We start from the raw sequence: 27,880 nt of genomic DNA on the forward strand, positions 1-27,880 counted from the left end.
GCTCAGATGGTTGAGGATCTGCCTTTGGCTCAGATGCCTCCAGGACCCCAGGATAGAGTCCCACATCAGGCTCCCTGCTCAGCGGGGAGCCTGCTTCTCCCTCTGTCTCTCCTCCTGCTCATGCTCTCTCTCTCTGTCAAATAAATAAATAAAATCTTTTTAAAAAATAAAGTAGGATATGTCCAGTTTAGTTTACCTTTCAATCTTAAAAACCTAAGCAAAGCAGTGTACATGCACACATCCCTCTTCCCCCCCATTCTCTGGCTAAGGGCCTCATCCTGCAAACACTTTCATCTGCCCTGCTCCGCCAGCCTCTAGCCTAAAGGCCTGTCTGTCGTGGTTTCCAGAGATGTGCTCATGTTCCTGTCCAGCCATGTGAGTCCTGTGTGGCTGAGCCGGCGTGCCCTCGGTCAGGTCTTGCTTCTGGCCTTGGGGTTGTGCCAGACTCTGCTGTACAGACAGTGCAGATGTCTCATCCTATTTCTGATAAGTCCATTTTTGAGATGCAAGCCCATCTTCCTCAGCCACATCCAGAGGAATGAACAATTTTCGCAACCTGCTGGGTGGCTTTCTTCCTCAAGTCCTCTGACCCACTGCATGGAGTGGATTAGTAAGTGAATCATTTTTCTGCAGAGATGACAGGAAATCACCAGAAATTCCTTGCCAGGATACATGGATTTTTCAGTGTTTGACCCGCCGCCCTTTCCGGTCCAGCTGGTGGACACCTACCCTGTCTCCTGCTTTCCTGACGTTTCCCATGTAGACACTGCTTATTTGTGTCATGAAGACAGCTTTCCAGGCCCTATCCAACTTAGCTCAAATGCTGAAGCTGAGCTGAGCAAAGGAGAAGCCCTACCGTGGCCTTGAGACAGTCCCGTCTTCCAGGGAAGCTTTTCCAGAAGGTGCAGAGGGCCTGAGGAGGGAGGACTGTGGCAGATGGCCAGGTGATCAGAGCAGCCATGCTGGGCCAGGACCTTGGACAGCGCTGCCCCCCCCCATGCCTCCCCCACCCCCACCCCACCCCCACTGTGCCAGGAGCAGGGGGAATCAGGTCAGCCAGGTGTCAGCAGATGGTGCATGGGGTCCCCCAGCCATGAATACATCAGCAGCACCATCTGCTTACGTCATAAACTGACCTCATAGAGTGTGATCTAACGACAACGTGGAGGTGACAGAGCAAGGGTACCGTTAAAATGGACAGACACAAAAGACCAGCCTCACACAGAAGGGAATTTTGCTAAAATTCCAACAATTCTAACAGAAGATTCTTAGAAGTCTGGGGTGTTGCTGTTGTCATGACGTCCCAAGGCTTCACAATGAAGACCGTGGTTCTCATGCTCAGGGGCAAGTGATTATCCCTTCCACCAGCAGATGGAGAGGCTAGTGTTTGCCTCAGCTCAGACTGCCTGGAGAAGGTGGCTGGTTGGCAACCTCCTGCCTCTCCACCACCCCACAGGTGCCTCTGCAGCCCCGGTGATGGGCAGGCAGCAGTGGTGGCGCTGTGCTCACCAGTTCTCTGTCCCACAATCTCGTAAGGAGGTCACTCAAGTGCAGCCTCAAGTTCTGTGATCCACACAGAGTTGGTCTAGGCAGGCAGCCTGCGGAGCTGTGACAGAGGATCTGCTTGTCCCGAGGACACGGGGAGCATATTTTCCTGATCAAGCAGAAGACAGGTGGAGGGACCAGACACTGGGGTCTCTGCTCAGCTGACCAGATGGTCTGGGCTGGAGAAGCCCCCTCTCGGGCTTTCCCACAGGCTCTCCGTTTATCCCACTGCATGATGGGCCAATTCCATCAGTGCTGTGGCCAGAGTGGTGCCAGGACATGGCCCCCAGCAGAGTCCTGGGCAGAATGTTCTAGAATCACATGTTCTTTAGCTCTTTTCTTTGTACTGGCTTTTCTCCTGTCATTTCAGGAAAAGTTAGGAGCTTTTTAAAGGGAAAGTTAGCATTTCTTAGAAGCTTGTTATCCCCTGTCTAGACTTACCCCACTGTTCTAGAACCTTCCATGCTCTTGAAGCCTGAATGAACCACTTGTCTACAGTATGGAAGCGCGGCCTGCCTTAAATCTGTTTTCGTCCTTTCTGCTGACATTTGACTAGAGTGTTTCCATCCTGCTGCCTTCTTTTAAAAATATCGTGGGCTCTTTTTTTTCTTATTATAAACATGGTCCCCCCCTCATTGCAGAAATTTGGAAAATATAAGAAGAAAAACAGAAGGAAATAAAAGTCCTCCTAAATTCTATGAGCAGGTTTTTTTTCACTAAACACTATCTTATGGTCATTTCTCTGTAAAGCTCTTGAAAAACACTATTTCCATGGAATTCTACTATATCCTAAGGACATAAGGACGTATCTAGTTTATTCTACATTTTCCCATTTCGATTATTTTTTTCTGTGTTAAGTTAGCCTTGTGGCCACAGTCCCTTATGGTTCTGTGTCTGCCTCTGGGATTATTTCTTTAGAACCGACCCTTGGTAGGGTCACCCAGAGCAAAGATGTGAAAAGTCTTTGGAGCTCTTTCTGAGCCTCACAGCGGCGTCTGGTCGGATTGCAGAGGTGCCCCTGGTGTATCACATATGGTGTCGGTGTGTCTCCATGCGCCCAGCTGCAGGAGCCCTGAGCCTTGGGAGTTGCTGTTGTTCACTTTCCTCTGATGGCTGGTACCTGTGTCCTTTTCTCTGTGTCATGGCACCTTATCCAGGCGTGAAGTGACCATTCCTGTCTCTTGCCTGCTTTCCGGCTAGATTTTCATGACTTTTTTTACTGCCTTGAAAGTGTTCCTTCTGCCTGGTGCATCTGCTTTGGGCAGATTTACTTCTGATTTCATGTGTTGATGCCTTTTGATTTACAGAAGCCTTTCATTTTGTTTTGTGTAATTACGTTTATAAAAATTCTAGAGAAAATGTGTGGTTCTCACTTTTCTTTTTTCTCTGGTTGATTGTGCACCTGCCATCCCTGCCCACCCCAAGATTGGGGAATACTCTGCCTTTCTGCTCATGTCCTGTGGCTTTCTTTTCTTTCTTTCTTTGTTTTTTTTTGTTTTTTTGTTTTTTTGTTTTAATGTTAACTCTGATCCAGTTTCAGAGGTCCAGGTTGTTTTGTATCGGAGAGAGTGACCATCAGGGGCTGATGGCCGCCACCCTGACACATAGGTGGTCTTACTTGAGTCTCTGACTCAGGGGTACCTCGGTGCCTGTCCTGCCCTGGAGGCCTACTTTGCCTTATTCAGTTTTTTAGCTGCACTTAACAATCTGGCTGGTGGTCCCCTGCCTCTCCCTCATGCAATTGATGGACCTCCCAGGTTGTCGTTTGGGGTAGAATGATAAGAATCTGGAAGGGCTGTCCTTGGTACAGGCTTCTGAGCTTCTGCTCTAAGCAGGTGATACATGCTCCTTCCTTGCAGATGGGGATTGCTGGCATAGCTCACCTGTTGTCCATCCTCACCTGTTTGGGTCGTGGTCTTGGAGGACACATATCCACCACATGTGTCCACCACATGTCCACCACATGCAAATGCAGAGGGAGAGTGGGTCCAGAGGAGGGAGGGCACCTGTGGGGTGGATGCGTGAACTCAGCCTCCCCAAGCCTCTGTTTGATTGGCTGCAACATGGCTAAAAACAGTCCCCAGCTCAGGTGGCATCTGGAGGAGGAGCCAAGAGGCTACAGAACATTGTTCCTTCTGATTACTCCACATCTTCCTTGTTGTTACTTGTCCTCATTCCTTGCTGTTACTCACCCATTATTACTCAGTGCCATGGCCCATCATTGTTCCTTGCCATCTTGATATTACCAGCCTTGACTTTACCTCCCTATCGCATCACTGGTTTTATGGTTCCTGGGCCTAATTTCCACTCCACACTGGTGGTGTGATCTGTCCCAAGCTGACAGACTCTGGAGAGCTCCAGCCTCCAGTGTCACCTCCTCACTGAACTTGGTTCTTGGCGGTCTGGCTCCTTCTCCAGCAGATGCCTGGCTTTCCTCTGTGCTGTGGCCCTGTTGGGGTTCCCCTGAGCAACTCTGCCCATTACTGGGGTTGGGACCCAGGCTGAGGGCACCAGGGTCCTGGGGATGCCCTTGGTCCAGCCCCCGGGGGCAGCCATGGCTGCAGAGAGGAGCCACATCCTGTTTCCCAGAGCCCAGCTCAGCAACCCCTGAACACTTCTCCCCATATGGAGGGAACCGTTTGAGATCCCTGGGGACCTCATGTCCATGGCCAGCCCAGGGGAGGGCAGCACATGGCTATACCAAGCTTCTTCCAGAAGCGTGTGGTGAGTGATGAGACCTCCGTCATGTGGAAACCTTCCCCAGAGGCATGGGGCTGGCTCTTTGATGTGCTGTGTGCACGCATCACCCAGTCAGCTTTCCCTCTAGCAGATAGGGTCAGGCTACCCCCTCTCTGCCTGGGATCAGCCCCTGCCCGGGGTGAGGCCTTGTCTGTGTCCAAAGGCTACTGGTATTTCTGGCCTCCAAAACTTGGAGGGGCACATGGTTTGTGTGATCACAGTGTATGATCAATAGCCTCAGCTCCTCGTGAGGCCACTCTGGAGGGATGGAAGTGCCCCAGAGAATGAGTCCTGAGCTGACACTCCCAAAGGTAAGGGGATGTGAGTCAAGGCATGGGAGTAGAAAGGACTGTGCGCCACCTGGGCCAACTGGCCACTCAGTGACCCAAGGCATGGAGGAGCTGTTTCCTGGCCTGGCGCTGCCTGCCCCATTGCTCTACCCTCCTGGGGGCTTGTCAGAAGACCAGCTCTGGGATGGGGTGACACTGTGGGGCTGGGCCTAGCCCAACTGCCCTCTGGCAGCTGTGGGACCCTGGGCAGCAGCATGTCTGCCCCATTGGGACACGCCCATCACTGCTGCTTCTGCCAGAGCCGTTCTGGGGTGGGACGCTGGGTGCAGGCCATCCATCCTGTGGCATGTGTCTTTACTATGGTGCAAAGAGTACCGAGGCCTCCCTCCTCGTCACGTCCCTGGGAGGAAAAACAAGAATGATTGAGTGGATTAAAAATAGAGAAGGACTTAGAATTAATTAGACTCTTGAAAACCAGATTAGGCATAATGACTGTCAGCAAGTCAACTGTTAAGTGATGGGGCCGCATGGCAGACACCGGGCAGGTTGGGAGCCAAGCACTGTGTGAGGTCAGAGAGCAGGTCAGGGCTGGGCTCTCACCTAAGCCCCCACCCGACACCCACCATTCAACCTGCAGCCAGCACAGTGACTAAGGCCTACGCCACTAGAACCCCACAGGGGTTGCAACAACCCTATAAGGCCAGGTAGAGTGGCTGCATACAGTAGGCACTGGGCAAGGGGTGCTGACCTTCTCATTGACAGGCCTCACACTCTCAGAATCTTTTTTCCAAACTCACAGCCGGGTGTGGAGCTGGCTTGGCTGAGGGGTAGCTGTGACCGCAGGGTGACTCAGCACCCAGGACAGCTCCATCCTGGCTTCTGCCCCCAGTGACCCCACCTAGTATGGCCCACCTCATTCCAGACAGCCACTCCAGCTGTGGCTGCCTCCCTGCACTCTAGACATCTCACATCTTCCTCCCACCTGCTGTTCCCTCTGCTTGCATTATTGTCAGCTACCCCACTGGCTTCTGCTCCCCTCTTTCCCCCACCCGCCCCACCCTGTCCACCAGCCAGTGCCAGGAAGAAGGTAAAATCGTTTCATAAGATAAAGAGTGATAGATGGGCTCTGGGGCAGCTCCTGCAGTCAGAGCAATCAGGGGAGGCCTCCCCAGGGTGGTGACCTATCTGAGACCTGAATGAGGGAGGGGGAAAGAGGAGGAAAGAGGAGATGTGCCCCAGGCAGTAGGTCCAGCAAAGGCCAGGGTGTCAGGCTTTTCAACTTGAGCTGTTCTGATGGCATAAAGTGGTATCCACTGCTGTTTCAATCTTTATGTCCTAGAGAACCAATGATGTTGAGCATCATTGCACGTGCTGATTTGCCATGAGCCTGTCTTCTTTGATGAAACAGTAGAGTATTCAAATCTTTCACTGTTTCTTTCATTTAGGTTGTTTCCTTATTGTTTTGAGAGTTCTTCATTCATTCAGCGTTCCCTTTTCAGATATAATTTGCAAATATTTTCCCCCAGTCTGTGGACTGTCCTCGTACTGAGTATCTTTTGAAGAGCAGACCTTAATTTTGGTGAGGTCCACCATTTGTCAACTTTTTTTCTTTCATAGATTGCAATTTTGGTGTCCTATCTAAGAATTATTTTTATAACTCATAGTCACAAAGGTTTTTTCTTCTGTTCTAGAAGTTGTATACATTTAGTTTTTGCATTAGGTCTCTAATCAATTTGGGGCTAACTTTGTATATGGTGTGAGGTGAATTGTTTCAGCACCATTTGTTGACAAAGATTATCCCTTCACCACTGAATTGCTTTTGCATCTTTGTCAAGTCACTCAGCAATAAATATGTGGGTTTATTTCTGGAGTCACTAGTCTGTTTCATTCATCTGTCTATATTGACACCAATATCACATTGTCTTGATTAAGGTAGCTTTGGTTTTTTTTTTTTTTTGGTTTTTGTTGTTTTTTTGTTTGTTTGTTTGTTTATTAAGGTAGCTTTGTAATGAGCCTGGTTTTAACCAGGTATGATAAATCTATAACTTTCTTCTTTTTTAAAGTTGTTTTGGTTATTCTGGGTCCTCTATATTTCATATGAATTTTAGAACCAGTTGTCAATTTATACAAAAAACAAAAACAAAGCCTACTAGAACTTTGACTGGAATTTTGTTGAATCTATAGATCAACTTGGGCAAAATTAACACTTCAATGATACCAAGTTTTCCAGTTCATGAACATAGTTTATCTCTCCATTTATTCAGTTTTTTCATTCTCTCTGCAAAGTTTCATAGTTTTTGTAGAAGAAAAATTGTAGAAGTCTTGCACATCTTTGTTGGGTCAGATTTATCTCTTTTATTTTTGAATGCTATTGTAAATGATATTTGTTTTGTAATTTCAATTTCCAATTGATCATTGCTAATAGAGGAAGATGTAATTAAGTTTTATATTAGTCTTGTCTCCTGCAACTTCACTGAACTCACTTTATTAGTGATAGTAGTTCTTAGGAAGATTCATCAGCTTTCCTATAGATGGTCATGTCACCTGTGAAAAAAAGCCAATATTATGTCTCCTTTCAGTTGGATGTTGTTTACATCTTTTTCTAGATTTGTACCCTGGCAAGGACCTCTAGTACAATGTTGAATAGAAAAGTTGACACAGGATATTTTTGCTTTGCTCCTAATTTCAGAGGGGAAGCATTTAGTATCTCCTGTTGGTGGTAGGATTTTCATAGGCACCCTTTATGGTTCAGGGAGTTCTCCTTTATTTTATTTTTTTTTAAGATTTTATTTATTTATTCATGAGAGACACAGAGAGAGAGGCAGAGACATAGGCAGAGGGAGAAGCAGGCTCTCTGTGGGGAGCCTGATGTGGGACTTGATCCCAGGACCCTGGGATAACAAGCTGAGCCAAAGGCAGAAGTTCAACCGCTAAGCCACCGGGTGCCCCGGAAGTTCTCCTTTATTCCCAGTTTGCTGAGAGTTTTTTAAATCAAGAATAGATGAGTTTTCTGAAATGCTTTTTCTGCATCTTTTGGAATGATAGGATTGTTTTTATTTTTTAGTTTGTTAATGTGACAAATGACATTGGTTGATATTCAGATGTTAAGTTAATCTTACATTCCTGGGATGAGCCTCACTTGGCCACTAGGTATTATCCTTTTTATGTATTATTATCTTGGATTTGCTAAAATTTCATTGAGAATTTTGCATCTGACTATGAGGAATGTCAGGCAGCAACTTTCTTTTCTCACAATGTCCTTTTCAGGATTGGATATGAGAACAAAGCTGAGATCCCAGGCTGCGTTGGGGAGCATTCCCACTTCTTCAGTTTTCCAGAAGAGTTTGTGTAGAGTGGGTACCATTTTTGCCTTAAATATTTGTTAGAATTCACTGAAGCCATCTGGGCCTAGAGTTTTCATGGGAAGGTTCTTAACTATAGTTTCAATTTCTTTACTAGATGTAGGTTTGTTCAACTTACTCAGTGAGTGGAAGTTTATTCACATTGTCCTCTGACCCCACTCCACCCTCTTGACTTTCCCTCAGGCAGGTAATATCAAATAGCTGGGTGATGGTCCTCTGCCTAGGGTCCCAGGACCCCCTGCTCTCCTGGTCTCTTTGGCCCCAGGCCATCTGCCCCATCCCTGCCCCATGTCTGGCTCTGTGCACCCCTACCTATGTCAGCTTTCTAGATGATCTCTGCAATTTCCTGCCTCTGGTCCCTGTTTGCTCCTTGGGTCACTGTCCCGTCCCTCTCGGCTATGACATCCCTCCTGTCCCTGCTAGACCATGTCACTGTGTGCCTTTGATGAAACTCATGGGGAACTTTGCCCAGTGGCCTCATTGAGTCCTGTGGCAGCATTTCTTTGCCATCCCTGCTTCATAGATTTGAAACAGCAGCTCAGAGCCCCTCCTCTGTGGCAGTCCCTCTCGCATTTGTCTGATTCCAGTTTGGGGGCCAACTGCAGAACCCATGGGCCCACCTCCAGAGCCCAGCCTCCAGTGTCACGTCTTTGGTCCATCCTTCCAGCCCCCATACCACATCAGATCCCTTAGGCTGGAGGATGACTTAGGTCCATGGCTGGGGGAGGCGTGGCTCTGGCTCCAGTGAAAATGAGGGGCTGCCAAGCATTGGAAGGCAGCTGGCCTCAGTGGGACACCCCAGGATTTGGAGGGCGGCACTGGGGTTCATGTCCAGTCTCTCATATCCTGGGTTCTGTCCTCCAGACTCCTGCCCCTGCAGTGGACCTCTTGTGGCTGCTGCCCCTCAGCATGATGCAGCCACAAAGATGTGCCGGCGGCGGTCCAGCCCCACTTCTCTGGTATGGACACAGCTGCCCACCCCTGTCCCCCAGCCTGGGCAGGATCCATGTGCTCATCCCAACCTGTATGTGTGGTGTGTGGATGTTCATGGCTTTAGGGGGCTGCCCTGCAGGGGCAGCTCCAGGGGAGGAGGACCAACAGAGTCCAGGCCTGCCGTACTGGGCCTCAGGTACAACCGTCCCATCCTCCCTCCCTGTGGTCCTTGGGCCTGTCCCTCCTTACTCTGCCCAGCATCCTGCTCCTTCCATATCTGGGGCTTCCACGGTGCAGGGGTACAAGCCAGGACTCTGAGCAGGAGTGCAGTGGAGGATGCAGGGGACGGCCTCACTGCTGCCTTGTGGCCACAGCAGCGCCCTAAAAGGGTTGTCTCCTCCACCACCGCCCCACCCCTGGGACCAGGAGAATCCCTGCCTGAACAGTCACTTCCTCAAGCACAGCATTCCCTCCCATCTCCACGGAGGCGGAAAACAGGGTTCTATTTTTTTTTTTAAGATTTTATTTATTTATTCATGAGAGACACAGAGAGAGAGAGGCAGAGACACAGGCAGAGGGAGAAGCAGGCTCCCCACAGGGAGCCTGGTGTGGGCCTCGATCCCGGGACTCCAAGATCACACCTTGGGCCGAAGGCAGATACTTAACTGTTGAGCCACCCAGGCGTCCCCAGAAAACAGGATTCAATTGCTGAGTGTGGCGCAGAAGGGAGAGCAGGACACTATCTGCAGTCAAGTTCACCCACTGCTTTGTTCACCAGCCTTGGAGCCTTCTGCTCTGAGAGCTTTTAAAAGCAGCAAAAACTTGGGCACCTGGGTGGTTCAGTCAGTTAACATCTGCCTTCAGCTCAGGCCGTGATCCCAGAGTCCTGGGATTGAATCCTGTATTGGGCTCCCTGCTCAGCAGGGAGTCTGCTTCTCCCTCTCCCTCTGCCTCTCCCCCTGCTTGTGCTCTCTCTGTCTCTTTTTGTCTCTCTCTCTCTCTCTCTCAAATAAATAAAATCTTAAAAAATAAAAGCATCAAAAGCTCAGGAAAAGCGTGCAAGGTACAAGAGCAGAGGGTAACACATGTCCCCTATGCTTATGTGACAACCACATATATTTATAAAATACACATAGACACATAATTTTTTGCTTATGTTTCCTGGCTTTTCTAGAGTATATGCCTATTGCACCTGTATTAAGAGGGAATAATATAAAATTGGACTCTCATAACCCAGCCATGGGACCTTCTCCAGAGCTGGGCTGTGCTGCATTCCCAGAAGAGCCAGACCACAGCTCCTCCCCCTCCCCATGGAGGGAGGAGGTGGCCGGGGCCCAGGTAGCAGCCAGGTGAGGGCAGCATGCCCACAGGAGGGGAGAGGCCCATTCGGAGGAGCTACAAGTGGCAGTGGGTGCTTTGGGGCCCTCCAGACTCTGCAGCACCCCCCCACACACACTACAGCCCCGGCTTTGGAAGATGCCTCCTGGAGGCTGTCAGAGACAGAGCTGTAGTCTCATAAGTGGAAAAAGCTAGACATAGTGTGCCACGGCCTGGGGACACACAGGACCTGTCAGGGCAGCTGTGGGATAAATGGAGGTTCGGCACGGCAGCATGAGAGGCACCATGGCATCAGGTCCTCCCCAACCCAGGAGGTGGGTCTGCACCCTGTTTTACGGACCCTGCTCAGGTACCAGCAGCCTTGTGGTCACTTCGGGCAGATGGACCTGAGTGCCGCCAGAATCTCCTTTCCTCTGGGTTCCAGAGGAACAGGCCTGGGTGGTCTTCCTCTTCAAGCGCAGCCTATGGCTTGTGTCTGGGGGACTAACTCTGAGGACCCAGGTGCACCTGCTGGCCAAGGGACCCCATCTGTCAGTCATGGGGCTGGGATGGCTCAGTGAGGACCGTGGGCACTAGGTAGCATGTCTATGATCTGTCCTCTGTGTCTGGGAGGCCATGGGTCCCTGGAAATTCCTCAGCACCTCCACAGAGCAGCCTTTGGTGACAAGGGGGTTCACCGAGGCTCCTTGGCTGCCCCCCACAAGCCCTGCAGGGGCATTTGTGCTCCTGTGTCCTTCTGGATGAACATCATCCATAGTGATGGCCAGAGGATGTTTCCAGGAAATGCAGTCCTTGAGCGTATGGGCATCTGGGAGCCTGGCACATGGCCTCGGGTGGTCTGGGTCCCACTGTTTCACCGTGGGGCTCTGCTGCGGGGAGATGTGCCCATTGAACAGTGTGGGACAGACCCTCACCCACTCCTGGGCTGGTCCTGCTTGATACCCATCCCCTGCCTGACCCTCCAAGGGCTTATCTCTTGGACAATGGCAGTGTTGGAGCCTGGCCCCGAGGTCTTGCTGAGGACCACAGCTTCTTGGCTGCTTGCCCCACCCCAGCCTCATACCCCTTTCCCTTTGGGGAGGCTGTGTATCAGCCCCGTGTCACAGGCCCAGGGCTTCCCAGCATGGGGCTGATTAAAGTGCCCACCGGCCTTGCCCCCCACCGTGTGTGCTCTAGTGTGTCTTTGTACAGAGGACCCTGCATAGGAAGCATTGTTTTCCCGGTTTACAGACAAGTAAACTGAGGCTCTGAGAAGGTCACCTTCCCCTGCGCAGACAGCAGAGGGGATGATGCCAGAAGCCTTCAGCCTGTGTCTAGCTTCTAATGACTCCCAGGCCAGGCCCAGGCCCCCCCTCCCATGGCAGGGCCTCCCCCTGGGGAAGCAGCCATGTGTGAGGTCCCCTGGGGGTATCATTCTTGTCACCAGCCCGGAGCCCCTTGAGGGCAGATGCTGCTGGTCCATCGTGGCCCCAGGACCCAGCTCAGGGCCTGGTGACCCCAACCCCAACTTTACCTGATGTCACAGGTTAGGGCCTGGTCTTGTCAGAGCTGGGGTGCCTACTAGTCTCCTTGCTGGCCTTCCTGGGCACTTCCCTGGGGGAGGTAGAGACCCCTGTCCATCAACCATGGCTGGGGTGGGAGAGGGGCAGGCACTTCTCAGACGCCAGGACTGGTGGCTGTCCAGGGGAAAGGGCCCTGAGGCCAGAGTCTGCCAGAGATGCCCCCCACAGGACAGACTGAACCTGGGGGCATGTGTGGACTTGACAAGCAGCTGTGCCAGAAGGGTGGTGAGAAGATGGAACTGGGCCAGAACTCTGCAGGCAGCAGTTGCCAAGCCAGGGTGCCCAAGGCTAGGGGGTGTCCTAAGCTGCTGTGGGCCCCATGTGTGGGGAGGTTGGGGACCTTCATGGACTCAAAGACAGGTGGGGCACGCCTCTTTGCGACCATGCTGCCTCCTCTAGGAAGCCCTCCCTGCTGTATGTTGGCAGTCCCCTGGCTGACACAGGTGTCATGCTTCTGCCTCCCAGACGGGAGCCCTGAGGGCAAGACCCACCATGCTGACCAGCCTGGGTGGGGCAAGAGTCTGTGGACTCGCTGGACTGGGAAGGGGAGAGTGTGGGAGACATAAAGGAGTTCATTGCTCACCGCTGGCCATCTCTTGGAACACCAAAGGTAATGATCCTCAATTAGAGGAAATGGGGAAGTAGGCTAGTTTTCAGTATATCGTTTACACTTGTTGTTTAGACTGAACTGAGAGTTTTTGCAGGCCTCCATGATTTCCCCAGGGTCCCTCAGGGGTCTGTGACTCCGTAGGTGGGAACAGGCTGCTGCTTCTCTGGTAGCTGGGGGAACCCAGGGAAGGTGGTCAGTGCAGGTAAGAGAGCAGAGGGGTGGGCCGCACCTGGAGCACCTGGGGACCCCACGGTGCTTGGATCTGTGTGCAGTCTTTGCCAGAGGCTTGGCACAATCCCCTCGGAGTATGGTCTCTATCCTTGTAGGGGCAAGAGGTTACTGTCCCCACTTAGGGGGGTGAACAGTGAGGCCCAGGGACGAGGGCAGAGCCAGGAGCCTTCCATGGCACTGTGTGTCCTGTGAGGGCTGGGAGTGTGCTCAGGAACCTCAGTGTCCTGTGAGGGGTGTGAGTGTGCACGCAGAGACCATTGCCATTTGTGGGGTCACGGGAGCCGAGTGCATGGACTCTGGTGTCACACTCGTCTCCCCCTGAGGCTGTGACAGCTTCCCCGCTCCCTCTGAGGGCCTGATCCTCAGTCCTGGTCCTCACCCCCAGCCGCCGGTGAGGACCAGGCTCCTTCCTGGTGGTGTATGGCAACCTCAGCCCTCCCTGGGACTGGCAGGCCCTGGGGAAGCCACATGGAGCAGCAGAGAGGAGGCGGCTGGGAGCATGTACTCTGCCCTGGTGAACGCACTGGATACCAGGACAGGGACATAGGTGGACTTCAGCCTGGTGAACTGCGGTGTCTCCTCGCATGATGGTCTTTCACATATACACACCTAGGATCTCATTTTTAAATCTTTTCATATAGATTAAAACATGACAGGATTCATTTTTGAAGGAATGCACGGATAATAGGCAGATATGTGACATCTTTTGAAAAGCCAGGGTGTGACACACTCTAGAGGTGGGCTTTTCTGCAGGGCAAGTGGAGTCAGGCCTGGGGTCACGGCTGGGCTGGGCTGCAGTGTGGGGCCTCAGAGGAGGTGCCCACAGAAGGCTGCTTGGGCAGGAGGAGGGGTGTGCGAGTGTGTGAGGTGGCTGCTCGTGGGGTGGATGCTCGGTCCTGTCCCTCTGTCCCTGCTCAGTGACTCTGGAGGAGTGTTCGGTCTCCGGTACATCGGTGGCCTGTGCAGCCGCTGCCCTGGGGGTGGCACTTGTGCATGTGAGCACACACATTCTCATGCACATGTGTGTTCTCGCTCTCACAAGCACACTTAGACATGCGCTAGTGCATACTGCACACTCCCATGCACATTCACAGGTACACACAAATCCCTGCCCTCAAGCCCACCTGTGAGAGATTTAATGGATGGGGAAGGTACGCCTTGTCTCCATGGCCCTAGCGAGGCAGGGGACTCCTGGCCCAGGATGCCAAGGGGAAGCAAGATTCTGCCCTGGGCAGACACTTGGCGCAGTAGCTTCACCTGCTACATCAGGGTGCCAGGCAGCCCGAGCCCCTCTGCTCTCCACACCCACCTCCAGCCACACCTCATAGCCAGAGCCAGTAGGTGTCACCAGGACCCTCGTGGAGACGCCCCGTCCCACACCATGCTCAGCAGTCACCGCACCATCTGTGGCATGAACACAACAAGCAGAGCAATTTCCCAGAAGTCTAAACATTGACTGTGAGCTTAGACTCCCTTAAACGAGTCGAACCATAATTATGCTTAGTGTGACAGCCTCTTCTGCAGCAGGCTTCATTGGGAGGAACCGCTGTGTCCTCAGTGGCAGGACAGCCCCACCTCTCACTGCCACACACAACCACTGTGTCCTCAGTGGCAGGACAGCCCCACCTCTCACTGCCACACACACATGTGTGCACTGGTGTCCTCCACGTGGGATCTGCCTTTTCTTACTGGGCCCATTGGTGTCCACTCTGCCTGAGGAACACTTTCTGAGCCCAGCAGGTGAGAGAAGGACTTGGGGTTGGAAGGCCGGTTCTGGGTTTGAATGGGCTTCCCGGGGCAGCAGAAGCAAACTACCCCATGCCAGGGCTTCAAACAATGGAAACCACATGGTTCTGGAGGTGAAATCCAAAATCAGGAGCCATGCTCTCTCTGGAGGCCCCAGGGGAGCAGCCTTCCCTCCAGTCCTGGCTCCAGGTGTTTCCGGCGCTCCCTCCAGCTCCCCTCCGGCCACACGCAGCCTCCTCTCCATATGTCTCCTCTGCTCCTCTTACAAGGACCCTTGTCATCATCATGGTCAGATGTGGAGCCTCCCTGGACAGTCCAGTCACAGGTTCTGGGGGTTTGATGTGGACGCATTTCTTGGGGAGCTCTCTCACTCCTCCCAGGGGAGCCATTGCATCAAAGCCATCTTCACGGGAGAGAGGCAACGAAGGCAGCATTCCGAAGCTGTGAGCTGTGAGGAGGCTCTGCTAGAGGCTGAAGCCCATCTAGCATCACAGCCACGGAGAAAGCCTTTATTCCCACAGATAGTCCACTTCTAGGTCTCCCCCCGACTAATGAATTCATACTATTTGTTTAACAGACACAGATTGGGAGGTTTGTGAGGGGTGGGGCTGCCTTTGATTTTGGACATACAGCAATGAACCAAAGAAGTTGCTGCTGGGCCAGCCTTGTATTCTCCCAGAGTAAGACACAGAGTCGGCACACACATGCTATGTCAGGGAGCTGAGTGTCCTGAGGAACACTGTGCAGGTAGGGGTAGGAAGAGAGCTGGGGTGGAGGGGTGGGCATGGTTCCTGCTTGTGGTCAAGGAAAGGCCTCCAATAGAGCATACCAGATAGAGGCATTCTGGGCCCATTGACACCTGTGTAAAGGCCCTGTGGTCATAATGTGTTTGGCTTCTTCGGGACAGCAAGGAGAAAGTCTGAGAAGCATGTGGGAGGGGAGGTGGACAGAAGGGTCCAGACTCTGCAAGGCCCTAGAAGCTTCAGTAAGGCTTTTTGCTTTTACATGGACTAACTGGAAAGTAGAGGTGGACATGTTCTAACTTCCGTTTGGAAAGATTCTTTGTCCTGGGCCTTTGGTAATCTTGGTAGGACCTGCAGCTCCCAAGGTGGCCCCTGGTGTGTCCAGGGAAGTTTGTACCTGCCAAGTCCTTGGTGCTGGGCTCCTCTGAGGCCTAGGGTGAGTCCTGCCTCCATGCATCTGCCAGGGGCTGCCCAGTGGGCATGCCGAACTAGGCAGGGCTCCTCAGTAGCCCTTGGGCCTGGCCTCTGAACACAGTCCCCAAGCTGTCAGCCTGCTGCCTGTGGGCAGAGGGGAAGGGGCAAGCCCTGGCAGATGCTGGTGCATGGGAAGGCAGGGTGTTTCCCTGTAGAGGGGTGTGCCCCTCTGCCATTAGCCTGCAGTGTGTCCAGCATGGGTCCGTGCCTGCCACTGGCCCATGAACAATCAGCACTCTTCCAAAGGGTTGGCCATCGGCAGTGTGCAAATAGTGACCATCCATGTGGCCCCTGGGACCAAGCAGACGCAGACAAGGTGTAGGCTCACATCCCAGGTGAGGTCCCAGCTTCTGCCTCCTGAGGTCTGTTCTTTGGCTCCCCTCAGCCTTTAAAGTAGTCTCTCCACCTAGGATTAGTGTCCTCATGGGTCCCCGCCATCCCCGTACCCCCACTCTGCCCAAGTCTCAGGGGGCCACCAGCTTCAGGATCCACGGCCTCCGTGGCATTGGCCTGCCAGGCTGGGGCTACAGGGCTGAACCCCCAGGGTGCCCCCAGAGCCGCCTCTACCTGTGCTTGGACACAGACTCCCACCACAGCAGGGTTGTGGTGCCATCTGCTGCCAGCAGGCACGTCCTTTCTCCTCAAGATAATGTTTATTCTGATGACAGAAGTAACACGTGCTCATAGAAGACACTTTGGAAAAGACTAATTTATCCGTAGTCCTACTATTTTTTTTAAGATTTATTTTTATTTATTTATGATAGACATAGAGAGAGAGAGAGAGAGAGAGAGGCAGAGACACAGGCAGAGGGAGAAGCAGGCTCCATGCAGGGAGCCCGATGCAGGACTCGCTCCCGGGACTCCAGGATCACGCCCTGGGCCAAAGGCAGGCGCCAAACCACTGAGCCACCCAGGGATCCCACCGTAGTCCTACTATTCAGATAAATATGATGATATTAATGCTTTGATCATCTTTCCCCATCTCTCACTATGTACATATGATATCTCTAATTTTTTAATACTATTTTTTATTTACTATTTTAACTTTTATAGCATCTAACTATCCTTCTACAAAGTGGAAATTGTGGGGATCCCTGGGTGGCTCAGCGGTTTAGTGCCTGCCTTCTGCCCAGGGCGTGATCCTGGAGTCCCGGGATCGAGTCCCACATCAGGCTCCCTGCATGGAACCTCCTTTTCCCTCTGCCTGTGTCTCTGCCCCCGCCCCCCCCCGCCCCCCCCCCCGCCCCCGTCTCTCACGAGTAAATTTTAAAAATCTTTAAAAAAAAAAACAAGGTGGAAATTGTATGGATGCAACTGAATTTGTTGAGCCAACCCACTGTTGATAGGCATTTAGCTTGTGAGCTCTTTCCTGTATATGAGTTTGTTAGATGGTTACAATAAAAATATTCCTTTATTGTTTTAAGAGTACACCGCAGTGTATGTTCATGTGCTTGCAGTTACGGTCACACTTCCATCACCCCGTAAGGAAACCCCATCCACATTAGTAGGGGCTCCCCATCTCCCCACCGCCAGCCCCTGGCCGCCCTCCTCCACCCCCCGTCTCTATATATTTGCCTTTTCTAGACATTTCAAATACGTGGAGTCACCCACGATGTGACCGTGTCACAGCCTCATGTCTTCCTGGCCTTGCATCTCACGGCACACACACAACCTCCTCTTCTGGCTGAATCATGTTCCACTGCATGGACGGACCCTGTTTGTTCATCCATTCACCTGTGGATGGACGCTTGGACTCTGTCCACCTTTTGGCTCTGGGAAAGAATGCTGCCGTGAATGTTTGTGTTGGGTTTGGGTCCCTGCTTCCAAATCTTCTGGGCAAAGCTGTCACCTGAGGCTGAGGATTCTGGCCGGTGACACTGTGAATGCTCTTTCTTTATTCAGCATCCAGGGCAGGGATGGGAGGTAGGGGGCAGCCAGGTCCCCCAGCCCCCGAGCCAAAAGTCAGGGGCCCTGTTCCTCAGGAGGAGGGAGCCGAGTGTCAGCCAGCCCAGCCCCAGTCTGCTTTGGCTGCTCCACCTTCCAGTGAAACATTAGATGCTCAAAGTGAATAATCCTTAATGTTAGATGCTGGGTGAAGCGCACACAGCCCCTGATGAAGGTGGGGAGCCCACAGAGCCTGCAGCCCCATTCAGCCTGGCCTTCCCCTGCACTGGGTGGGCCAGGGGGTGTCACATTTTTGTGCTTCTTCCTGGTCTTACGTCACAGGGTGCACCCCCCTGCATAGACCTGGGGCCGGTTTGTGTTTCTCCACCGTGCATCGGGGGCCCACATGGCACCTTGTTGACTTGGCCACTGCACGACCCCTGAGCCACCCTGAAGATCCGCTCATGTCTGCGGACCACAGAGGCAGAGCACCGCATGCTTCTGGGTGGCAGCCCCAGCTCATGCTGCCCCCCTGCAAAATTCCCTCCAAGGTGCAGACAGACAGCCAAGGACCCCAGGTGCTGAGATAGGCCACTGGCGTGGACAGCAGACTAACTCTCTACTTGGAAGGAAGAGGAGGTGGTGTGGGCAGCGGTCTGCAACTTTTAAACGAATTATAATGAATATTTCCAGACAGATAAAAGGCTTGAATCTGTGAAACAGGGAGAGCATAATTAAAACGTCAGGGGGAAGGTTGGAAAGCAAAATGGAGAGATTTTCCTAGGTTGTAGGACAGATGGGAGAGAGAAGAGAGGAGGTGAGTGATGGATGCCCCCCCCCCCCAGGGGGGCCTGGCAGCCACTGGGCAAAACAAGGGAAAATATGTATATGGTGGGGGCAGGACTCTGTCCTACAACATTGGCCCACAACAGGAATTCACCCTCTCACCTTAGTGAGGCTTGCAGTCTGAAATTGGGCAGGACCACATCCCCTCCAGCGGCTCTGGGGCAGGGTCCTCTTCCAGCTTCTAGGGCTGCAGGTACCCCTCAGCCTGTGGCCGCATTCCCTTCCCCTGCACCCTGGCCTCACACCCTCCTGCTCTCCTGTCCAACAGCGTCCCCACATGAGGACACTTGTCCTTGGGTTAGGGCCACCCGATAATCCAAGATGACTTTCTCCTCTCTAGCTGCAAAGACCCTTTATGCAAATAAGTCACACTTGCCGGTTCCAGAGGTCACGGTGTGGGCACATATTTGGGGGGCCACCATTCACCGCATAGGGTGTAAGTAGGTGAGTCGAATCTCCCTTAGGAGAAAGTCAGTAGATAATGTTAATCCGGATGATAGATGACCCTGTGAGTCTGCACTGAGTAGTCTACACCCCACCCAGAGAGGGCAGGAGCTGAGAGTGAAAGCTGATGGGCAGGGCAGGGGCAGGGTCAGAAGCCCTACTGTGCCAGGGGCTCCTTAGGTTCAGGACATCAGGACGCTGCTAACATCCTGCTAACGTTGTGAAGCTCTTGAAGCTCGATACTCAGCTCCCGTGCACTAGGCACCTCCAAGGCAGAGAGCATTTTGTTCTCACTCATGGGTTTTCGAGTTCCAGAAGTCCCTGGCCGTACCCCCACCCCATGCATCCTGTATTTCCTTCCTTGGCAGTGGCTCCACGGACAGATCCTGCTCCTCAGACAAGACTGCGCTGGACGCAGCCCCCGTGGCCACAAGGGAGAAGATCCGGTCCAGGTTCCACGGCAGCCACGACCTGATCCACCGCCTGTTTGTCTGCATTTCAGGTGCCCGGCTGGGCTGGGGTGGGGTGGGCAGAGCTCCATGGGGTGGGCAGCGCCCAGGTGGACAAGGTGCAGGATGCAGGGGGTGCCAGGTCCCTCCCACCTTATCTGGGGTCTTCCCCCCACCCCTGTGTCATTTCTTCACCCCAACCCAGTGGGGAGGAAGACTTAAGTCCTCACTAGGGCCCCAGGTGTGACTGGGGACTCATGGGTCCCGTGGGGGCCTCAGCCACCCATGAGGGAGGTTCTGTCCAGTTGGTGGTTCAGTGTTTAGTGTGCCCTGCCCAACTTTGTTTCCTTCTCTAGGGATGGCTACCTGCTGGGGGAGGGGAGGCAACCTAGCTGCAGGCTTGTTTCCCCTGGGGAGTTCAGAGGGCGTGAGCTTCTCTTAGCCCTGTGTTTAAAATAACTAACACATCCATGTGGTTCAAAGCATAAACATGTGCGCTGAAGCCCCCTTCCTGGCGTCCTGCCTGCCCTTCCCGCCCCCACCCTTGAGAGATGGGCTCAGACGGTGCTTGGCCTGCAGCCCGCTCTGGCCCGCCCGCTGGGCAGGAATGCTGCCTGTGGCCTGGCAGTCCCTGCAGAACCAGGGCTGTCCCGTGCTGCCGAGGGCACCGGGGCACTGCCGAGCCAAGCCAGGTGGGACCAGTCACCGGAACTCAGGTGACTCAGCTCTAGTTCACACAGGTTTGTCTGGGGGGGTGGAGGAAGTATTGTGCCTAGCAGGTGCTCAGTGCAGTTGCCAGTGTACAAATCCTCCAGAAGCGCTGATGGCACCACTGTTGGTGGGACAGCTCACTGGGCTTCCCATTCTGTGGGGTGCCCGCAACTTTTCCCTCACTTTGCTGTACTTGGCAGCCGAGACCTAACCTGGCTTTTCACTGAGAAACACCCTCATTTAGGGAGGGAAGAGACTTCTACAGTGAGGGTGGGGACATGCTCTCCTATTGGGGAGCTTCTAGGGATAGAGCAAAAGGCTGGGCACTGGGCACCCGCTGTGGGGGGTGCACCTCTGCTCCCCTAGTCACACGGATCCCCACTGGGGCTCTGCCGCCAAGGTGATTGCTAGGGGCCAGGGGCCAGGGGTGCATCTCGGTGCACGTGAGACTGTGTCTGTGGGCTGGCCACAGCGGGGCTCCAGGCTCAGCCCTCAGGGAGAGGCTGGACCATCAGGGGTGATGGCTGTGACCCTAAGAATGAAGGGCACAGAGGATAACCGAAGGCCAGTGGCAGGGCTGTCTGTAAGTCTCCTTCCCTTGACTCCTGAGCTTTCACTTGGGCCAAGCTGTGGCCGGGGGGCTGGGTAGCCTCCTCTGGCCCTGGCCAACCTGAGGGCGTGTTAGTCTTGGGCCAAGAGCTCTGGCAGCGGTGGTGGCATCCAGCTGGCTGCTGCACTGAGCCTCTGTGGCTGGTTGGCTTGACCTGTCCTCTCTTTGTCCTCCTCTCCAGGGGTAGCTGACCAGCTGCAGACAAACTATGCCAGTGACCTGAGAAGTATTCTCAAGACCCTTTTTGAGGTCATGGCCACCAAGCCAGAAACAGATGACAAAGAGAAGCTAAAGAAGGGTGAGTGTCACCCAGGGCTTGTCTGTGCCAACCCGGGAGCTGTACCTCCCCACCCTGAGCATGTGCATACAGCCCTACATAGCCACCTAGCTTTTACATGTCCCCCCCCCCCACTCCAGCCAGAACCCACATGGCACTGCCAGGCTCCCTGCTAGGGACCAATGGGCACATGGCACAGGCCTCAGGAGGCCGCCTGCCCTGGCATCTCTGCAGATGGCTCCCAACCCCACACGCACAGGCCGTGGCCTGCAGTACCTCTTGGCCTCCCCCTGTAGGAGCCCCAGCAAGGTCACCCAACTTCCTGAGGCCAACAGGCTGGGAGGGGCTATGCCGTTCCCCTTAAAATTGAGACCAGACGTGGCACAGAGTCACTTCTCCCGAATTCCATCTGCTGGAGCTGTCAGAGGCCAGCCCAGAGTCAAGGAGGGGACCTAGGTCCCCTCTCCATGGGGGAAATGGCCGTTTATAACCTGTGGCTGCCTATGACCTTCCTCACGTATTTACAGTTGTCCACACATCTCAGGCACAGACATGCACTCACACACGTATGTTTGCATACTCCCATGTGCATAGGGTGGGGAGGGGGCCTGACCCCTGCTCATCCTCCCCTGGCCCTGGGCTGAGATACCTGTTCGGGGCAAGCTGCCTGTCCTCACAGGGCGTCTGGACACACAGGGTATCCTGCTCAGCCCTAGAGCCCACCCCCTGCCCAGCAGGGAACATCCTAGCTAGTGGGGAGGAGAGAGAGCAGTCACCCCAGCTCTGCCTCCTGGTATCTGAACCACCAGCCTGTCAGGAAATTCTGGGCAGAGCTGCTTCCTGAAACATCATGATTCAGAAAACGTAGGTGACACAAAGCAGTTCTGTAAGCAAGGATGGCAGGTTCCTTGGCTTCTGTCCAGGCCTGACACCTGCTGCCTCAGGATCACAGCCGGGGGGGACCTTCCCACATGTAGACAGTGCAGGAGCTCTGGGGTTTGGGGGCCTGCTGGCTGGCTACAGGGCAGCTGACCCCTGCTGGCCACACTGCTGCCCACATGCGGGTGGGCCTACTGGGACCCGTGCTTGTACATCAACCTCTCCCTTTCCTTTCTCTTCTAGTGACCCAAAGCCTGCGGAGTGCAGCCTTAGAAGACTGTGCCCTGTGCCAGGAGACCCTGTCGTCCTCTGAACTGGCAGCCAAGACCCGGGATGGGGACTTGGAAGGTGTGTGTCGAGTCTGTGCTGTGTGCTGGGCAGGGGGCAAGGACCCCATCTGGACTGTCCCCTCTCTTTCCTGGATGCAGAATTCATGACAGCACTACTGCTCCAACTGGGGTTCCCTCCCTGCAGGGCTGCAGACTACAATGTGTGCTCATATGGAGCCCATGGACCTTGCCTCCTGGAGGTCAGACCTTCTGGGGACCTGGTGGCTTAGTGACCAGAGCAGCTTGGGGATGCCGGGCAGCACATCTGTGGGAGTGGGGCCCCCCCAGGAGTCTGGAAGGGGCTGGAGGCCTAGGAGAGGTGCCAAGATGGATGGTAGCCACAGGCCTGCCCAGGCATCAAACGTGAATGGGGCCCAGAAGGAGGCTGAGGTTGACCTCACAATAGGCCTGAGGTCACAGCCCTCAGAGCTGACCCAGCTGGTACCCACCTCAGGGCCTTCCTGGTGCCTCCCAGTCCCCTGGAGGTGCCAGAGGCTATGGGCGTGGGGTGTCAGGAGAAGCACAAGCTCCTTGCCCCAGTGTTCTAGAAAATCATACATGATGGTACAAAGCACCTATTATAGGAGCTTGGGAATCCTCTGCTCAGGGAGCGTAATGTGAATGTAATGAACTGCATTGCCCAGTGCACAGGCAAGGGTCACATCCTCCCTGTGGGTTGCAGCCCAGCCTCCTCCTTGAAGTGGCACCCCTGGACAGGCCCAGGAAGCCCTTGGGACCCTTAGAGTCCTCTCCAGGAGTGTGTCTGGCCTAATCTGTCTGAGCGGGAGGCCCTGACCTAATGAGGCCCGAAGGAGCTAGCATTGCCATCCAGGATTTCCCTGGGGCCAGCCTCAGATTTTACACAGGGGATGGCAAGCATGAGAGACGACCTCCCTGCAGTGTGGGGATGAGCTGACTGGGCCCAGAATGTAAGCTGGGAGAGTTGGTTCTGTGCAGGCAGGCAGGGAACAGGGCAGATCCTCCAGGGCAGTAGGGAGGCAGGGGACCCCAGGCCCTTCTTGGACAGCAGCCTTGCCAAGCTCTGTTTGGAGGCACTGAGGATGGGGCCTAGGGATGCAGGCCAGTGCCCACGTGAGCATCGAGCCTGGGGGCCATGTGAGGCTGCACAGACCACCTCTGAGCACATGCTGTGGCCCGGGGGAGGGATCTGAGATGCTGTGCCCCCCATGGCTGTTGGTGCTAGCCTTAGGGCCTGGCATGCTGTAGTCACCTAGATGCCTGAAATGAGAAGAAACTGCCCATCTCGCTGTGTATGGCAGCCCACCCACTCCACCCCGTGCTCACGTGCCTCCCAAATTCCAGAGCAGATCTCCATAGAGGCTTCTGTCAGCGAGGGCCTCAGGAGTTGAGCTAGGACCCGGCCACATGCGGCATGGAAGGAGGAGGTGGCCCCTGGCCCAGCCTGGCCTGCACGCATGTCAGGGAGGAGGCAGCTGGGTGTCCCCCTGGGCCTCCAGGACCCCAAGAGCCCAAGAACTGCTTTGGAGCCAGGGGTGCAAGGCTGGGGGTACTTGAGGCCCCCACAGAGTGTGCCTAGAGCTGAGCAAGGGTAGGGGGTGATTTCTTCATTTTGCAGCCACTGCCTCTGCCCAAGGGCTCTGTCAGGTGAGGTGCTGACAAGACAGGCTCCCCACCAACCTCATCCATCTGTGTGATGCCGCCAGTCTCCCAAGACTGAGACTGTAGCCTGTAGCCAGTAAGGGGGTCCAGGGGAGGCGAGGGAGGAGGAGGGCCAGGCCATCCAGCCCAAGGCGCCTGCGCACTGCCTCCCACCCCAGCCCACCTGCTCCCCGCTGGCACCCCACACAGCTCCCTCTGGCTGACCGCACTCTCACTGTCACAGATCCACCCGAATGGGTCCCAGATGAGGCCTGTGGCTTCTGCACTGCATGCAAAGCGCCCTTCACTGTCATCCGCCGGAAGCACCACTGCCGCAGCTGCGGGAAGGTGAGAGGGATAGGGTGGCCCAGGGACCATGGCTGGAGCCACCCCAGGGGGCTGTGCACAGAATTCAGAAGTCAGGACGAATGCCCCAGGAGCCCGACAAGGCCTTGAGGGTCTTTGTGCAGACGTCCCTGAGCCTGGGGTGCCACTCTGACCTGGCACAGGGTGTGGACCTCAGACACGGAGCCCCAGGATTTCTGAGGGTCCCAGTCCCACTTCTTGGTCCTGCATAGCCCCACCACTAATGCCCTGCCTGGTTTCGGAGGGAGGGGTGAGGTCGGGAGGGGTGAGGTGCAGAGTCGGGGGCCTACTGGGGACCCTGGCTCACGGTCCCCACCACCTGGCCCTTGAATTCCAGATCTTCTGCTCCCGCTGCTCCTCACACTCGGCGCCGCTGCCCCGCTATGGGCAGGTGAAGCCTGTCCGCGTGTGCACGCACTGCTACATGTTCCACGTCACACCGTTCTACAGCGACAAGGCGGGCATTTGACACACAGCCCTGGCACTCCCCAGACCAGCCAGGGCCTGAAGGACTCCCAGGAAGGAGGTGCCACTGGCTGTGGGAGGGTTTTCACTGCATTCATTGAACTGCTGCCACCCCCACTGGAGGAGGCTGCAGGCTGCCCAGATTTCCAGAACGTCCAGCACCTCCGTCCCACCCACCCTGGCCCCCTGACTTGTGGGGACCCCCAGCCAGCTGTAGGAGCTGACAGGAGGTTGGCTTCAGGCAGTGGGGGTATCCAGGGCTGCCAGGTGGCTGCCTGGGCATGGGTGGGCTCTCGTCCTGCCTGCCCCTTGCCCCTGGGCCCCTAGCCCGCTGAGCCCTGCCCTGAGGTAGAAGAGCCCACTCTTGCCTGGGGAAGTGGGGGTTGCACCCAGAGCTAAAGCCTGGGCAGAAGGTGGACACCTCCAGGAAAGGGGCCAGGCCTCAGGGTCCCCTAGGACTTCCCCATGCACTGCCCATTCTCTCTCCCTGCCCTGAGCCCATGGCTGCACCCTTGTTCCCCAGCGCTGCCCGTCCCTGCTCCCCTGGGGACCTTGGCCAGACAACAGGCATCTTCTTTATTCTCAGGTGGGGAGATGCAGATATACACCCAGCTCCTCCAGGCCAGCAGGTGAGCCCCTGCCCGAGTGTGCCCACCTGCTGACAATATGGGGGCAAACGGCTGCCCATACCACGCTGAGACCCAGCTCCCCAGGTTCTTGGGCCCGGGCTCCCAGGGGCCAAGGACCACTGGATGTTGCCCACCTGCTACCATGACCCCCTCCCCTCTGTCCCTCTCCCAGGGGACCCTGGCCCACCTCCTAGACCCTGGATTGGCCCAGCCCCTGGGCCGAGGCAGCCAGCGGGCCCTAGCACGGACACCTCAGGCTTAAATCTCAGGCTTCACATTGCAGTGACGATTGCAGCTTTATTTTTAGAGATGGCACACTACTGCTTCTTTTATAAGAAAATCCAACTACTGCTGAACAGTGTGTACACATGCACAGAAATGGCTTCTGGGGTGGAAGTATACAACAGAGGGAATATTATGTATTGAGATTATTTTTATTTTCTAAATGCTGTAATTCGAAGCCATTTCCATAAATCTCTTTAAGGATTGCAGACACTCGTTTCTGATGTGAACGTGGCCTTCTTTTTCTGTCTGGGAAGTGGTGGTGTTCTTGCTAATATGCGTTCTCCCCTAGGAAGCATGGGGCTTCTGCACTCTTGGGACAGGCTCAGGGCTCCCACCAGCCCTTAGGTGAGGGGTGGCCAGGCTGCCCCCTCACAAAAACCCCATTCCATGCCCTGTGAGGGCTCCGGGGTCTCCACTGCCTGCCTACTTGCCCAGCCCCTTTTCTCATGTGTCCTCGGCTTGGACCCCTGGCCTATGTGTGTGTTGAGGGCTGTGCTCTTGGACCCCCCACCTTGGAGTACCCCCCACCCTGATCCAGGGCTGGGCCACCCACCTACCTAGGGGCTGCCTTCTGGAGTGCCCTGGGGAGAAGGCAGGCAGGCTGGCTGCACCCTGGGGTTGCCATGGCAATGGCCCCTTCCTCTGCTCTTGGAGGCTAGTCTCCTGGGAATTGGGTGCCCAGTCCCTTGGAGGTGAACACTGGGCCCCCAGAGGATAGGGAATGGCTGGGAGAAACCCCAGAAGGCACCAGGCCCACTTTCTTCCTGAGAGGTGGAAGTGTTTAGAATTTGGGGGCTCCCTAGGAGCCATCCTGAGTCTAGGAGCAGAAGAGAAGGAGTGTCTCCAGCTGTGCACCTGGACAGAGCCCCTCCCACCTCTGGGGGTGGCTGCAGCTGGTGTCTCACTAGTTGGACAGCGGTGCCTTCTGGAAGGTCATGTGGTGGGTAGAGGCAGCCCCTGCTGCCAACTGACCAGGAAGTTAGCTCCTATGGAGAGATGCTGTGGGGTCCCCCTTCCTCTCCACAACAGACACCCCCAGTTGTCAACTTCCAGACTGAAGATGTGATGAGCCATTCTCATCCTCCTGATCACGCTGGGAGGAGCGGAGACCCAGGGAAGAGGGTCTGCCTGCCCTGGCATAGACAGGCCCCCCTCCAGCAGGAGAGCTCTGGGTGTGGCCTGGAGCCAGGAGGCCCTCCACGTGGACTTGGCTGCCTATGCATCCCCACCCTGGGCTGCCCCTCGGGAAGATCTCAGGCCACGGGAGTCCTCAGCAAGGGTGATTAGCAGTACCATTTGTTCCTGACTCCAGAGACTTTCCATGCTAAGCTAGGGATGTGTGGTCACTCTGCCCTCCTGCAGGGCTCTCCACACCCCAAGGGCAGAGCCAAGACCTGGTGGGAGGGGATTAGTCCAACACAGAGTCTCTTCCTTGGGAAGGTTCTAGAAGGAATGGCCTGCTGCCCAGCACAGTAGGGGCTCAGGACCAGGAAACCTTGGGGTAGGGACCGGAAGAAAGCCCAGGGATCAGCCCTTGCAAGCTGGCCTCAGGCCTTGAGGAGACAAGCCTTCCCCGAGCCTCCAGTTCCCCTTGTCACTGCCATTATGGCCTTCTGAGTGCTGTCCCCTCCACTCCCCTTAACAGTCCCCTGAGGAGGCAGGACCTCAGTGTCATAGGTGGAGAAACAGGCTCACAGAAGCTAGTAGGTGTTGTTGGCCTTTAGGATGGTCCCAGGCAAGGCAGGAGCAGCACACACCAACCAGCCTCGCTGGCTGTGCCTAGAGAGCCACTTCTGAAGGCAACTCTGCAGACTGGAGCCCCAACAGCATCAGAGAACCTGTAGCACCCCCTGCCTGGCATCAGGTGGAAGGGGGGGCTCCCAGGAGCTGGGAACACCTGGGTTTGTCTTGCCCACCTTGCCGCTCTCCTGAGCTGTGCACAGGCCCTGGGAGAAGGCCTTCTGTGATCCCCAACACCACCACCCCAAGCTTCTGGCAGCAGCAGGGGGCCCAAGGCCTGACTGGGTCCCACAGGGGCTCAGGACCTGGATGCAGCCTGCAGGATATGGAGTTAGAGGATAGAGGGTCTGGGCAGGGAGCACCCACAGCTCTCTATATCCAGGGAGGCCCTCAGGCATCCCTGGGGCAGAGAGAGCCTCTATACTCAGCCCTCGGGTGGGTAGATGGGGTAGGGGAGGAGGGGGTGCCCATCCAGTGCCACCCTCCCCTGCAGGTTCCGGCCAGAGCCCTCCCCCCCAGCTTCTAGAGGTGCCCCTGCTACCTGCCGCCCATCATGGCTCACCCGTCCCCACTGACAGGTACGGTCACCCTGCCCTCAGCCTGGACATGCAGGCAGGCAGCCACTGGCACCAGCTGTGTGGCCCTGGGTGGGGCAGGAGCACACAAGACAAGGACTGTTTCATGTCCTGGCTGCTGATGAAGGTGATGGGATGATATCACCCCAGGAGACCACTGGGGGAGCAGGCCTGGAGGGGTGCTCCCCTTCTTCTGGG

At 55.1% G+C, this 27,880-nt stretch overlaps 1 protein-coding gene across 10 annotated transcripts in view; it reads left to right on the plus strand.

The window, feature by feature from the left end:
* Positions 1-25,580, plus strand: part of ZFYVE28 (zinc finger FYVE-type containing 28) — a 159,638-nt gene extending 134,058 nt beyond the window's left edge. For 9 of the 10 annotated variants that reach the window (XM_072804075.1, XM_072804058.1, XM_072804057.1 and 6 more), the window contains 5 exons: positions 19,116-19,249; positions 20,699-20,815; positions 21,917-22,021; positions 23,867-23,970; positions 24,326-25,580. In XM_072804075.1, coding sequence (XP_072660176.1) covers positions 19,116-19,249; positions 20,699-20,815; positions 21,917-22,021; positions 23,867-23,970; positions 24,326-24,457 — 592 coding nt within the window. In that variant the 3' untranslated portion in view covers positions 24,458-25,580. The remainder of the gene's footprint in view (positions 1-19,115; positions 19,250-20,698; positions 20,816-21,916; positions 22,022-23,866; positions 23,971-24,325) is intronic. The other variant, XR_012019927.1, reaches the window with a different exon arrangement.
* Positions 25,581-27,880: the final 2,300 nt, after the last annotated feature.

The sequence above is a fragment of the Canis lupus genome, chromosome 2 (assembly GCF_048164855.1).
Source record: "Canis lupus baileyi chromosome 2, mCanLup2.hap1, whole genome shotgun sequence".
NCBI classification, from domain to species: Eukaryota; Metazoa; Chordata; class Mammalia; order Carnivora; family Canidae; genus Canis; species Canis lupus.